Source organism: Amborella trichopoda, chromosome 5, assembly GCF_054954075.1.
Source record: "Amborella trichopoda isolate Santa Cruz 75 chromosome 5, AtrichopodaSantaCruz75HAP2 v2.0, whole genome shotgun sequence".
Taxonomy (NCBI): domain Eukaryota; kingdom Viridiplantae; phylum Streptophyta; class Magnoliopsida; order Amborellales; family Amborellaceae; genus Amborella; species Amborella trichopoda.
The window spans coordinates 19,001,471-19,016,641 of record NC_142340.1 but is presented as its reverse complement, the minus strand read 5'-3'; the positions used below and the strand labels follow the sequence as shown (position 1 = coordinate 19,016,641).

The following is a 15,171-nucleotide window of genomic DNA, read 5'->3' as shown; positions in this document are numbered from 1 at the left end:
AGTTGTCCTCTGTTTCCCAAACCCTCGTATATTATGGCCATAAATGTTGATCTTCTTATGGCTTACATTTTGGTCCTTTCCATGCTTATAGCAGATCAGGAATGATTTAGGGCTGCTGTGCATGCCCTGCAAAAATTGATTCTGCAAGGCCATAATTACCGCCCATCTACCGATAAGCAACATCAGTAACCATCCTGCACATGAATCCTAATACCATTTCCTCGATCATCTATCATCTTTCTTATTATCTGTGGAATTTTGTATATCCTCCTTTTCATCTTCCACAAACCCTAATGCCTTTCCTTGATCATTATTGTCTTGCTTATGATTTCTGGAACCCTAAATATCCTCCTTTTCATCTTCCAATCCATATTTCAGCACCTTCAATGACATACTTCTCCGTAATCTCCTCCATCCATATAGTATTTGTCTATTTGATCAACCGCCAAAGCCTTTAGCGAATAACATCTTATTTATCTAAACGATTTCGGGACTCCCGACTACTTAAAATACTGCCCTCGTGGTATATCCTATCAGTGTTGCATTCTTCAACCAATTCAACTATTTGTGTTCATTTCTTCTGAAATGCCTGTGAATCCTATTTGGAGCCCCAAAAGTCCTCTCATCCATGTGAGTGATTCTTTTTATTGTGGGCAGTTTGGCACTTCTGTAGATTTCATGAGGTACATACATGTAAAATTGAGCAATCATCAATAACAAGCATGGAATGCTTATAACTAACAGTTGCTACTATTGGGTCAAGATCTCATCAATTGGAATGTATTAGGGTGGCAGGCGCATCTGTAGGAGTCTTGTTGTTAGTGAAGAGTTAGCTAGATTGCTTTGATGCTTTACATGTGTCATAGGTCATAAAGACCTGTCAAGCCTATCATTTGACTTCTCACAAAAGTACGAACCAAGAAAACTGAGCATGAGAAACGAGGGGTCACCTAAACAAGAATGCAAAAGGTGAATGGCTCTGTAATTTTTAATTTTACTTGTTCTATGCATATCTGATGATTGTTGACTGAAAAGTACTTCTTGTCGATCCGCACCTTAGTCTGCATGTCTTGGAAAATATAGTCTTGGAGAAAAGGTTATTGTAATTTTTAGAAATTATTATACAGCTAAAAAATGACTAGAATGAAAACATGAGACGTGAAGAATGAGTGACAGGGAGAGGGCTCAAATATTAGTATCTGCTGTTTCCAAAGCAAGGGTTGCAGAACATCATATAGAATAGTATTACGTTCATTTTGGGGTGGTCAAAGACAGGTAAGCTTTGTAGTTCTTTGTTAGAAAATCCCCCACATGCCACATGGCTTTCATTTGTATTTCTGAACAAAACTACTCTTATGTGAGTATTTCATAATAAAAAATCTCTCTCCTCGCACACACTCTACCCCAAAAAACCCACAAAACCTCTCCTCTCTCTTTCTCCTCCCTCCCCTTCCTCCCCTTCTCTCTCCCGCTGAAATATTGAGACTCATTACATCACAAAGATTGATTGGTACAGGAAAATCCAATCTTAGAACTGAACCCTGTTATGCCAGCTGCAAGCCTGTTTGAGAGCAGCTAGCAGCTGGACCTGGAGCATTAACACTACAAACTGGAGCCCCCTCAACATGGTATAAGTGAGGTCATTGCTAACAAGAGGTAGTATTCTTGAAGCTTTAGTAGTGGGCAAAGAACATCAATCAAATACTGATGCAGCCATGCCCTTTCGTGACTGGGCTAAGAAGGGTTGTAGAACCCAAGAGGAAAAGAAAGGGGTAATATGATGTAATAAGGGGGATTATTAGGAGGGCATGAGTTTATATTGTGTTTATCTTGTATTGATTGGGTTAATTAGTTTGAGATGTAAATAGGATAAGGTTAAAATTAGGGGAGTTTTATCTTTATCACAATAGGAAGGCTTTGAGTAAAATGTGGGAAGCTTTGCTTTGATAAAAACGTGGCTATCTATTAATATGCGAAGTTAAGGGAGAAAAAATAGGGATGAGAGAAAATAGGGAAGAGAGAAAAAAAAAAGAAGAGAGCGCATGGAGGTTTGTTTCCTCTTTGCTTATCTTCTTTTTAGCTTATTTAAAGGGAGGTTTCCCTTCATTGTAAAGCAGTCTATGAATTGAATAAAATTAGTCTCGCGAAAGAGATTGTTTTGGGGGTGGATTCCCTTGCAGACCTTTGAGAGAGGGTATTTTCTCTCAACCTTCATTCTTTTTATTGTTAATTTTTTAGTTTTATTCTCTCCCTGCATCAATTGGTATCAGATCGGGTTCCAATGGCTTCACAAGAGACATCTCTCGATGGATTAAAGGTATTGACTGGATTTGTTCAAGCCCTAGCAGAGAGAGTAGACCAATTCATGTCTGTAGCTGCGAAAGTAGATGAGATTGCGCAAAAATTCGCGCAGCTACAGGAGGGAAGGAATTCGGAGACCGGCGTTGGAACTCAAGGCAACAGAGATGAAAGATGTATGCATCTTGTTCTTAACCAACCTCGGGTGGCCCCGATTTATAACGAACTCAATGAACAAATTCTTCAGTTTTTGGAAAGAGAAAGAGAACCTGGAATAAAAATTGATATTCCAGAGTTCCATGATCGATTGCATGCAGATGGTTTTCTTGATTGGCTAAGTAAAGTAGAGAAAGTGTTTGAGTACAAAGATATTGCAGATTACAAAAAACTAAAATTAGTAGCCACAGAATTTTCTGGCTATGCATTGGTTTGGTGGGATGATTTGCAACAGGATCGTCTTCGATAGGGCAAGGAAAAAATTAATTCGTGGGAAAAGATGAAGACAAAGATGCGTTGAAAATTTTTACTAGTAAATTATGCCTGAACTTTGTACCAAATGTGTCAAAACCTCAAGCAAGGTGAAAAGTCAGTAAGTGACTATACTGAAGAGTTTTATATTTTGACATCTAGGGCAAATTTACAAGTGCATGAAGATAAAAAAATAAGTCGTTACTTGAATGGGCTAAATCAAGGCATTCAGACTGAATTGGCCTACAAAGACGTCTATAAGATGTCTGATGCTTTTAGTTTGGCCCTCAAAGGAGAGGAAATAGTCAATCTAGGCCTTGGGAGAAACAACTCAGTGACAAGAGGCTCTACTTCAATACAGGGCCAGCAAGCTTCAACCTTTAGAAGACCACCTATAGGGTGTGGAAACCAAACCTCTCATAATTTTCCAACTAAGCCAAACCCTAATATGAGGAGAGGTGGTGTTGGGGGAGGGTTGGGTGCACATAAGATATCTCGTGATAATACAAAAATAGTGTGTTTTAAGTGCCAACAGCCTGGACATATGGCATTCAATTGTCCCTCATGTCAACCCCATGTCCAAGTTAATGTAGCTGAAGAAAATTATGAAGAAGAAGGCGATGAAGGATACACCTATGAAAGCCAAGGTGATATTGGGACAAGCCAGTCTTATGAAGGGAATGAGTCTTTCAAAGGTGAGGTTGAGGAGTCATATGGAGATGAAGAGGGTGAAGCCTTAGTTGTCCAGCGAACTATGCTATCAACCCCAAGACCTAGCGAGGATGAGTAGTTGCGACACAATATTTTTCGAACAATTTGCACATCAAGAGGCAAGTTATGCACAATACTAATTGATGGTGTGAGCAGTGAAATTATTGTGTCTAAAGAGATGGTGGATAAACTTCAATCGAAGTAACATAACCACCCACGCCCATATCACATCTAGTGGTTCAAGAAAGGAGTTGAGGTACCAGTTTTTACTCGTTGTTTAATCTCTTTTTCCATTGGTGCTAATTATAACGATAAAGTTTGGTGTGATGTAGTACCTATAGATGCATACTACATATTACTTGGTAGACCATGGCTTTACGATCATGATATGGTGCATGAAACTAGACCAAACACTTATTTTTTTGTTAAGGATGGTATTAATCATACTCTACCCTATGAAGCAACTTCCTACACTCAAATCCACTAAAGATGAGGGTTCAAAGTTGCTTGATGTGCAAAAATTAAAAGGGAACAACAAAGATATGGATGAGATTTATGTATTGGTTGCAAAAGAAAATTTTGCACCAACTGTAATTCCTAGGTCTCTTAAACCTCTATTTGATAAGTATAAAGATTTGAAGCCTGAAGAATTACCTGTTGCTCTTCCTCCAATGAGAAATATTCAATATCACATTGATTTGGTGCCTGGTTCTAGCCTACCAAATTTGGCCCATTATCGAATGAGCCCTATGGAATATGAAGAGTTGCAGAGACAAGTTGTTGATTTGCTTAATAAGGGATTGATTCGAGAAAGCATATCACCATGTGCCGTCCCTGCATTATTGACTCCAAAAAAAGATGGATCACGGAGGATGTGTGTGGACAGTCGGGTAATCAACAAAATCACAATGAAGTACCAATTTCCCATACCCAAGCTCGATGATATGTTAGATATGCTTAAAGGAGCCAAGGTTTTCTCAAAGATGGATTTAAGGAGTGGGTACCATCAAAGTCGGATTCGTCTTGAAGATGAATGGAAGACCGCATTCAAAACTCGACATGGACTATATGAGTGGCTTGTGATGCCATTTGGGCTTTCTAATGCACCAAGTACATTCATGAGCCTAATGACTATGGTACTTCGTTCTTTTATTGGCAAATTTGTTGTGGTTTATTTTGATGATATCTTGGTTGTTAATACTAACCCACATGATCATCTTAACCACTTGGAACAAGTTTTTGATGTGCTAAAGAAGGAATCACGTATTGTGAATTTGAAAAAATACTCATTTATAACGAACAATGTCATCTTTCTGGGGTATGTTGTTTCATCTGAGGGAATTAAGGTGGATCAAGAAAAGGTGAAGGCCATAGCTGAGTGGCCGATGCCAAAGTCACTCACTGAAGTGCGTTCTTTTCATGGCCTAGCAACCTTTTATCGTCGATTTATCAGAAATTTCAGCACTCTAATAGCACCAGTGACTGATTGTATGAGGTCTAAAAAGTTTTCATGGAGTCCTGCTGATGAAAAGAGCTTCACTCTAATTAAACAAAAGATGATGCAAGCACCAGTACTTGCCATACCTGATTTTTCTAAGGTGTTTGAGGTTCAAACTGATGCATCAAATGTTGGCATAGGGGCAGTTCTAAGTCAAGAGGAGCGACCGGTGACCTTCTTTAGTGAGAAATTGAATGAGGCACGTAAGAAGTATTCGGTCTATGACCTCAAGTTTTATGCAGTGGTGCAAGCCTTGCGTTACTGGAGGCACTACCTGATTCATAGGGGGTTTGTTCTATATCCAGATCATGAAGCACTCCGATATTTGAGTTCTCAGAAGAAGTTGAATGCGCGACTTGTTAAGTGGATGGCGTTCCTTCAAGAATACACCTTCCTATTAATGCACAAAGCTGGAACCCAAAATAAGGCAGCTGATGCTCTAAGTAGAAGGGTAGTGTTGTTTAGAACTTTGTTTATGGAAGTGTTGTGGTTTGAAGTGATAAAAGATTAATATAAAGTTGATCCAATTTTCAGCAAGGTCCTTGAAAGGTGTGTTGATGGGCGAGACCCTATGGGTGAGTATCTCATGCATGATGGTTATTTATTTAAAGGTCTGCGGTTATGTATACCTGATTGCTCCCTAAGGGAGAAGATAATCATGGAGCTTCATGGTGGAGGATTAGGTGGGCGCTTTGGGAAGGACAAAACTATGGCTATGGTTGGAGAAAAATATTTTGGCCACGTAAGCAGAGAGATGTTGATCGATTTGTGACATGATGTCGGACTTGCCAAGTATCTAAAGGTGACACACAAAATGCAGGTCTTTATATCCCTCTTCCTGTTCCAGATGCCCCATGGGTTGATATTTGTATGGACTTTGTACTTGGACTTCCACATACCACACGAGATGTGGACTCTATTTTTGTTGTTGTTGATCAATTTTCCAAAATGGCACATTTTTTTCCTTGTAAGAAAACTATGGATGCTACACATATCGCGAATCTCTTTTTCAAAGATATTGTAAGGCTACATGGTGTTCCTAAGTCTATTACATCTGATTGGGATACAAAATTTTTAAGTCATTTTTGGCGCACTTTGTGGAAGCGCATGGGAACTAAACTTCAATTTTCTAGCGCATATCATCCTCAAACAGATGGGCAGACTGAAATAGTGAATAGGAGCTTTGGTAACCTCTTGAAGAGTATTGTTGGTGATAACATATCTCAGTGGGACCTCGCTTTGCCCCAGGCTTAGTTTGCTTAAAACAGTTCAGTAAATTGATCTACAGGAAAATCACCATTTGAGATTGTTAATGGGTGGACGCCTAATCATGTGTTGGACCTAGTGCCATTACCCATGCCAGGCAAGATCAGTGATGATGCTAATGCTTTTGCTGAGCATCTTCGAGATTTGCACGCTCAAATCAAGAAGAAAATTGAGGAAAGCAATACAAAGTATCGAAAAGCCTCAAAGGAGCATAGAAGAGAAAAAGTTTTCAAGGAGGGGAACTTAGTAATGGTGTATTTACGAAAGGAGAGGTTTCCTTTGGGAACCTATAATAAACTCAAGTCCAAGAAGGTGGGCCCTTGCCGCATTTTGAAGCAATATGGGAACAATGCATATAAGGTGGAATTACTAAAGGCATTGGATATCTCACCGATATTTAACGTTGCTAACTTATTTTAGTTTCATGGGGACCCTCTAGAAGTCGAAGTAGTTGAGATGATGAAGCAATTACCGAGAAAGAAAGAGGAGGAAATTGAGGAAGTTTTGAAGACTGAAAGCTTTCAAACTCGAAAAAGTTCCTATCGCCAATTTCTAGTTGAATGGAAGGGCAGGTCATACTCTGATAGCACGTGGATTTCTAGGCAAGAGTTCAAAAGAGTGGATCCAGACTTATACCACGTCTATACTGAAGCCAACTCACCGGAGTCCAGTTCCTTTCAACTAGGGGGGAAAGATGCAGCCATGCCCCTTCGTGACTGGGCTAGGAAAGGGTTGTAGAACCCAAGAGGAAAAGAAAGGGGCAATGATGTAATATCGGAGTGCACAGGGATAATTAGGAGGGCATGAGTTTATATTGTGTTTATCTTGTATTGATTAGGTTAGTTAGTTTGGGATGTAAATAGGATAATGTTAAAATTAAGGGAGTTTTATCTTTATCACAAGAGGAAGGCTTTGTGTAAAACGTGGGAGGCTTTGCTTTGATAAAAACGTGGCTAACTATTAGCATGTGAAGTTAAGGGAGAAAAAATAGGGAAGAGAGAAAAACCAAAGGGAGTGCTTGGAGGTTTTTTCTCTTTTGCTTATCTTCTTTTTTAGTCTATTTAAAGGGAGGTTTCCCTTCATTGTAAAGCAGTCTATGAATTGAATAAAAATTGGTCTCCCTTGCAGACCTTTGAGAGAGGGTATTTTCTCTTAGCCTTCCTTTTTATTGTTAATTTTCTGGTTTTATTCTCTCCCTGCATCAAATACTGAGCAGATAATAGGGGTTTCTAGTTTTCTTTGGTAAGCTCTTCATGGTTATGAAATTACTCTTTCACTCCCTTCTTTGAGAAACACACTTCCCCTCTCTCTTTTCTTTGTGCAGTTGTTCTCCAATCCTAGCTTATAATCCTCTTGCTTTAGTGCTCCAGGAAAATGTGTCTTGCATATGAATAGATTTAAGAAATACCTTGCCAGTATTAGAGGTGATGTTGCCCCATGTAAGAAAGTCCTCGAGCTTGTAAAGAAAGAAATTTATGAATACGTTGAAGGTGAAAAGAGTAATTTTTTTTTAAAAAAAAGATATAGCAGAATTAAAGTCAGGGGTCCATGTATTTTATGATAATATTGACACTGAAGAAGAGGATGAAGAGGGGGAAGAAGAGGTAGCCATGGTTGGTACTCAGAGTTCTAAGAGCAAGAGGGCTTTGGGGTCTAAGAAGCCTCGTATGAGAGGGCCTATAGATAGTTTTTTTACTCCTGGCTCTGAGACAGTAATTGAGAAAGGCAAAGGAGGAAAGGGAAAAATACAAGTGACAATTGAAAATAGATTTAAGAAGGAAGATAGAGGCAGGGTGATTAAGTATATTGAAAATTATGTGTGATAATGTTAAATACCTAAATTAATTATAAAGTTTGCCCACATATTGCAGCCCAATGGTGGAGACAACATGCGAGTAGCGTTCCAAACCTCTAGAAGATGGCTATACGGATCTTGAGTTTGACAACTACCTCTTTTGGTTGTGAGCTCAATTGGAGTTCATTTGAGATGGTACTTTACTATTTTACAATTTTATATGCTTTTCTTGTTTATAAGTTCATTTTTCTAATAAAGATTCATAGACTCATAGTAGCTACTTATGCATTTTTCCTTATAGGTGCATACAAAGAGAAGAAATATGCTTGAGAAAAAGAAGCTCAATGAATTTGTTTTTGTTAGAGAGAATCAAAGGTTCAAGGAGAAGAAAAACCAGCCAAAGAAGGATCCTATCTCTTTGAAAGCCATGGAGAATGCTTCAGATTGGCTAGTTGGTGACCTTGGTACTGAGGAGGTCTTCCTTGGGGAGTCTTCCTTGGGGAGGGTTTGACATGGGAAATGGTCGAAGAGGCTTCAGGGCATGCTTCTAATCCTAGGAGGGCCAATTGAGGAACTTCTTCTGCTGGTACTTCACAATCACGGAGGGAGATAGAGGAAGAGGAGGCAGATTCAGAAGAATCTTTGGAAGAAGAGGAATATGTTGAAGAGGGTGGTGATTCTGATGATGACGGCTTCGATTCTAATGCAGATAGAAGCAATGAAGATGATGATTCTGATTCTTATTGATGTCTTCTCTCTTCTTTTGTAGTAACTTTATTGCACCATCTTGATTTGGACTTTAGACATTTGGACTATTTTGTTATGTGGTTTATATTTTTTTTACCTTTTTGGATTATTTTGTTGTGTGGTTTAATGGTTTTTTATTTCAGAAGTTAGTTTGTTGAAGACTTGGAGACTTGGATGTTATTATGGTTTTTTTTATGGATATGGATATGGAATATGGAGAATACGAGAGTTGAAGACCTTACAATAGTTTATTAGACTTGTAAATGTTGTGTGGTTTGAAATGTTGAATAAGTTTATTCTCAATCTGAGATATGTGATATGTTTGTATATAAAAACGTATGTTGTGAAGTTGCAATATTTTCAAATGGAATAAATTACAAAATTTGACACAAATATTTGCATATATATGCATTTGGATAGTAAACATATAAAAAAATGCTAAGAATTTGCACTACAGGGCTGCCGAGGTTCTAAGCGTCCGCCTAGGCACTGGGCGCCAGGCAAGCCGCCTTGGCGCTGGCTAGCGTTTTTTGAAACCTTACTTCTTTTATTCTTTAAATGTGATTTTGAAATGTTGTTTGATGATTAAAAGGACCAAGCGTTTTTTGAAACCTTGCTTCTTTTATTCTTTAAATGTGATTTTGAAATTTTTGTTTGATGATTAAAAGGACCAGTCTCGATGATATGTGGTACTACATGTGCAAGGGACCCTGACAAATTATGGTTAGTTGCATGTTGTGGTTAGATGGGAGATTAATTAAAGAAAATTAAAAAAATTGGCTAAACTCCACAATTGTTTTTATGAAATTTGAGTGCGGAGCAGTGCAATATATGGTTTCATATCACACAATAAAGAATTTGTGAGTAAAAGTGAAAAAAATATTGTGTATATTCCTTCACGTATGTATTTGAAGTTATTCACATATTTGTTGTTTGAAATAAATAGACTATAGCACAAAGAACGAAAAAAAAAAACAAAAGAAAAAAATGTCTTGTATGCCCCCCGCCGCAGGGTGCCGCGTGCGCAAAGGTGTTTTTGGGCGCTCACCTCTGTGTTTTTGAAGCACAGCTCACACGGTCACAGTAATACACAATATCACCTTATCAACAAACCTGAAAAATATATATGATGAAAGTATTAAAAAACAATTCAAGAAAAATGAAATCACTACAGGCCAAAACCGGTGATCACCAAAAGTCCTCTTATGCGACCACTCCAGGCTCCAAAAAGTGTTGGGAAGTATATCTTTTGATTTCCTATTGAAATTTTTTTCGATCTTGATAGAAATCTAAAAATCTTAGATTTTTGAGAGTTATTCACTCTCTAAACACAAATATCTTTGGGGGGCTAGAATGTCCACCAAAACCTTCCCCCATTTTAAGGGGAAGAAAATGTCAAAAATGCCCCTGGCCAAGGGCCCATTTCCGGCCTCAGCCAGATTGCATCGAGGTGCCTGCCAAAGCATCCACCATAAGGCGAGAACTTAGGAGTTGCCTTGGGCACCTGTACGCAAGACTCCTAGGAAGCCTGTCTAAGAGACGACTAGGCATTTTTGCCTCCAGGCAGCTAGGCGGCCGAAATTTTGAACATTGCATTGAAGAATATCTGTTGATTATAGAACCCTACATTCACTGATTTAAAGAGATAAGTGCCAAATCCCCTGGTTGTTACTCCCTAGGAATTTGTGGAAAGAGAGAGAGATAACTGCCAAATCAATTTCCTGCTTGTTACTCCCTAGGAATTTGTGGAAAGAGAGAGAGATAACTGCCAAATCAATTTCCTGCTTGTTATTCCCTAGTAATTCATAGGGAGAGAGAGAGAGAGAGAGAGAGAGAGAGAGAGAGAGAGAGAGAGCTTCGTGAGGTTTCTGTTGGGATCAATGTTGGGGTTGGATATAAATTTTCTCTATTAGTATTCTTTTGGCACTCATCACGTTTATTTAGGGGGTGTTCAAACAAAGCTAAGCTTTGTAGTTGTCTTATGGTTGAATGTTATGGTTTTAAGTATAAAAGTTTTACCTGCATCTTGAGATTTTCGTCTCGACACTTCCTTTAGTCAAGTGGTGGTTTCATAATGCTTTCTGTTCTGTTCTATCTGTGAGCCGGTCCAAATTTACATACTTGTTTAAGGCTTCTTTCACGTTGCAGTTCTCTGATTTTGAAATTAAACCTTTTTAATGTTCTTCATGCATATCATCAATAGGTACATATTCTATAGTATGAAGTGCTTGTATATTTGTATTAGTTTTTGAAGGTTGTTAAAATTTTTCAATCATAACTGACATTGTCTGACAAGTATTACTATGTACTAAGGAAATAGATCTCATAGATGAAATTGGTGCATCACTGCAGCTTTTGTATGATTCATTTCAAGAAGTTGAGGGTGAATTTCAGTTTGCAACTGCAATAGCGTCAGATGATCTGGAAGAAATACAAACGTTTCTTGATAGTGCTATCAACCAGAGTCTTCTCCATTTTTCCCAATTAACTTTCTGCATTGCCGTATTATCAAATGTCATGGTATTAATGTGTTGCTTGATGATTTTCTCATGTGTCTCATGGGTATGATATATCTAGAGGGCCTCAATAGCCAATGGAGAGGATTGAGTGTGGCATGGTTTTCCCCTCGTTTGCCCATCACTTATATGCAAGGGTATATCCCCATTTAAATATAATGAAGGTTATTGCCCAGTTGTCATTAAATTGGTTAGAAATTTTTTATTGTACAGTTTTGCTGTACTTGATAGTTGATCTGATGGTTGTAGAAACTATTGGGTATTCTTTTAAGTCTTTCTCTTTGAGATTCTTAGTTGTGACAATTGCTATCAATTGCTAAAATAGTTATTAGATTTTTCATTCAAAAGATTTCTATTTGTTTTACATTCCAGTAAAAATGATGCTATTAGTGCATGAAGATACCTGTGGTGATTTCCATGTCTAGTAGCTCTATGGGAGTGTTAATTTGGATTTTTCATTCAAGTATTGATATAACAGCTTTTAATTTATATAAGAGTTTGATAATCCTTATTGAATACACCACAATAATGGTGAACTTATTTAATTTACTACAGCAAAACGTTTGTCCATAAAATAACCTTATGTGTGTAAAAATGACTTTGGACTATAAATAGTTCATGTAATTTAGGAATGGTGTTTTGTCTTTTTAAACGTCCTCCAAAACTTAATTTCAAATTTAAAAAGATTCCTTTGACTTTTCCAATGATGAGTGGATTTTTAAAAAAATTAAAATTGCAAATATGCCCTTCTCGAAATTTTCGAACAAGCTACTGCTAATGTAATTTTTTCATCAATAGAAAAAGTATTTGCCATATCTAAGGTTTTTCGTGTTTTCTACAATGTTGGTTGTTGATTACTTTTCTTTGGGGTTATTCTGTTAGTTTTCCCAAAAATTTTGTGCATGAACATGGGCAGAAACTTGAAAATAGTGACAAAAAAAATTTTAGGCTTTGCTGTAAATTTGTCGTGCTGTTTGCTGATTTACTGCTTTAACCTTGGGAACTCAATTCTTCCATTTGCATAGATTTGTTATTGTTCTCATTGATGTTACAATGTCGTATATGCCAATGGTGCAGTTGTGAAGGATTGATCATCAAGGCATTAGATAGAGATGCAACATATGAGCCGGCAAAGAGGTCTAATAACTGGCTGAAATTGAAGAAGGATTATATGGACAGGTAAATGATGTAAAATTTGTCCAAAGGGTTGCTTTGCTGCATTCTGGGAATCAGTGGTTATCGGCTTAGTATTTCAATTTTTTGCAAAAGTCTGAGGTCAGTTTCCTTTTTGGATCAGAGTTGTCCGGACTATTTTTATCGTTATTTTGTAGAGAGAATAACTTCTACCGTGTACTAGTCTTACTGGCATCTCCACTCAATTATTGGCCACTTTAGTTGCTTGGTTCTGACCGTTCTGACCAGTTAAGTATTCGCCAGTTGGCTCTCTATATGGGACCTATCTGTTGGAACCACCTGGTTGGGTTATCTTTATGGTCTTCATATGATAAGGACAATGTTCAACTTTCTTTATTGGGTAAAAATGAAAAATAAGATGGTTTTGGTCTGCATTTGTTTCTGTTCATGCTAGCCTTCTCTAAATATTTAAATGTCAATTTCAGTTTCATCTCTTCAAAACATTCTTTTGATATGTCTGACATTGTGCACATCAATGATGTATGGTGATCTCTACAGTGTTGGGGATTCTCTTGATTTGGTTCCAATTGCTGCATTTCATGGTCAAGGAAAACGTACAGGTAACTACTGGAACAGATGCTTTATGAATGCACTTCTGGGTATGTTTATCCACTTCCACAACTGATCTGTGTTGATTATTTCAACATGTTTTTATTCTATCTACAGTTTTATAATGGCCTATCACATATAATTTCTGTTGCATTTTTCACATTCGTCTGTTTCCTAGGCTGATATACCACTCTATCTAACTAGTTTGTTTTGTGGAAACTATCATTTCAGACTTTTGCATGTTTCTCCTGCAGGAGTTTATGGTGCATTCCTTCTCGCGTGCTATGATGAGCACAATGAAGAGTATCAGAGCATATGCAAAATTGGTAGATATAAATCACTTCATGGTTTTGAATATTATAGAGACATTTTCTTTCGAATTTTTTTTTTATAGTTCAGTATAGGATTCGAGCTGGAGATGCTATGTTGCAAACGTCGACTACTTAGTTACAATCAAGCCCAAGCCGGAAATCCTATCGTAATAAGTTATTGAACACATCTAGTCATGCTTCCTGCCAAAGGTTCATGTAGCATGGGAATGTGATTTCTTGTCATTCAGGCACTGGATTTTCTGAAGCAATGCTCGAAGAGCGCTCTGCCAGCCTTCGTGATAAAGTTATTTCTGCACCAAAGGTAGTTATTTCATTCTTCGTAAAATTAATCCGTTAAAGTTTTTTTCTTTCTTTTTTCTAATTTTTTTTCCTCCTCCCGACCTTTTCAGTCTTACTATCGATATGGGGATACATTGAATCCAGATGTATGGTTCGAACCAGCTGAGGTATTGTTGTTTCTTCTTAATGCTGAATAGCTGTATTTCTGCTTTTCTGTTTCCTTTTTTAATGTGGACACTGGATCCAAAGTGATTTGGCCATCAATCATTTGCTACAAGAACAGTAGCATCAATATTGAACTATTGCGATCAAGCCGAATATACTTGCATTATTCTCTCTCGAGAGGAGGAAAATGTCGTCCTCATTCTTATACTGCAGTTAGATTGGACAGTTTTGGCAAGCATTTCAAACCTATTCCATGTTTGTTCTTTGGAGATCTTAATTGAATTCTCAATATGTGGATATATATTCTTTTTAACTCTTTCATGGTCTCAATATCTGGAGGTATTCTTCAAGTAGCAGAAGACTGTTTGCATGCACCCATTCTGATATTTTACCAAGGATTTCACTGAATGATTACTTATGTGGAAACTCCTGTCATTTTAGTGCTGCTCTTAGTCTTTTTTTTTTGGCATTGTTAACTAAAATGCTAATCATGAAATTTAAGTTTTTTGTAATAGATAGTTTATGAGAAGACCATTTACTTTTGGTACAAGATCACAATCATTATTGGCTGTTAGATTTAAATCAGGTACGATGAGGTTCTGCTGTTGATTGGGCTAAAGTCGAAAATAAAATTTCTTGAGTTTTGTGACACAACTCCACATGTCAGAATTTGCATCTGACATTTAATGATTGTGACCTGGGTTGAAAAGGGCAAGGGGTAGGTCAAAAAAGACGTGGTTGGAAGTAGTTCAAAAAGATATGGGGACTTATGGCCTCACAGAGGGTATGACCTTAAATAATCATGCTCTTCACATCAAAATTACGAGTTCCTTTTTTTCTTGATTGCCGATTTTTGTTTCATAGGGCATATCTCTTCGATTCCCCCGTCTTTTACGGGTTCGTGAAGACAAGAATCCTGATCAAGCCACATCTTCTGAGCAGGCAAGACAATCCCTTGTGTTTTATCCAATCAATGGTTCATAGTTCCATCTCTCTTTATGGTCATTGCAGCTACATATTTTAATTTGGTTGTGTTTTTGAATCTGACAGGTTGGTGAAATGTACCTCGCTCAAAAAATTAACCAGTCAGGGAACCAAGATGAGGATGAAGATTGAAAGCGCAGAATTCACGGACCTAACATTACAACCATTTGGTTGGATATGTCATGTTTGTGTTTCAATTTGTTATGTAATTTCATTGACCATATTTACATTATAACTTGCTAATTTTGTGGGGGTGAAGTATTGGGCTCCCTCTTTTAATGTAGGAAAAAGTTATATGAGCGCGAGGCTCTAAACAATCAAATTAGAGCGCACCTAAAAAGTTTCATTAAAAGAGGTTGTTTTGATGCC

At 37.6% G+C, this 15,171-nt stretch overlaps 1 protein-coding gene across 1 annotated transcript in view; it reads left to right on the top strand.

Moving 5' to 3' along the window:
- LOC18448223 (DNA ligase 1-like) overlaps positions 1-15,171 on the top strand; it is a 27,265-nt gene extending 12,094 nt beyond the window's left edge. Inside the window, exons 7-14 of the mRNA XM_088867616.1 lie at positions 11,136-11,246; positions 12,375-12,478; positions 12,992-13,053; positions 13,297-13,368; positions 13,602-13,675; positions 13,764-13,820; positions 14,683-14,760; positions 14,869-15,171. Coding sequence (XP_088723742.1) covers positions 11,136-11,246; positions 12,375-12,478; positions 12,992-13,053; positions 13,297-13,368; positions 13,602-13,675; positions 13,764-13,820; positions 14,683-14,760; positions 14,869-14,934 — 624 coding nt within the window. The 3' untranslated portion in view covers positions 14,935-15,171. The remainder of the gene's footprint in view (positions 1-11,135; positions 11,247-12,374; positions 12,479-12,991; positions 13,054-13,296; positions 13,369-13,601; positions 13,676-13,763; positions 13,821-14,682; positions 14,761-14,868) is intronic.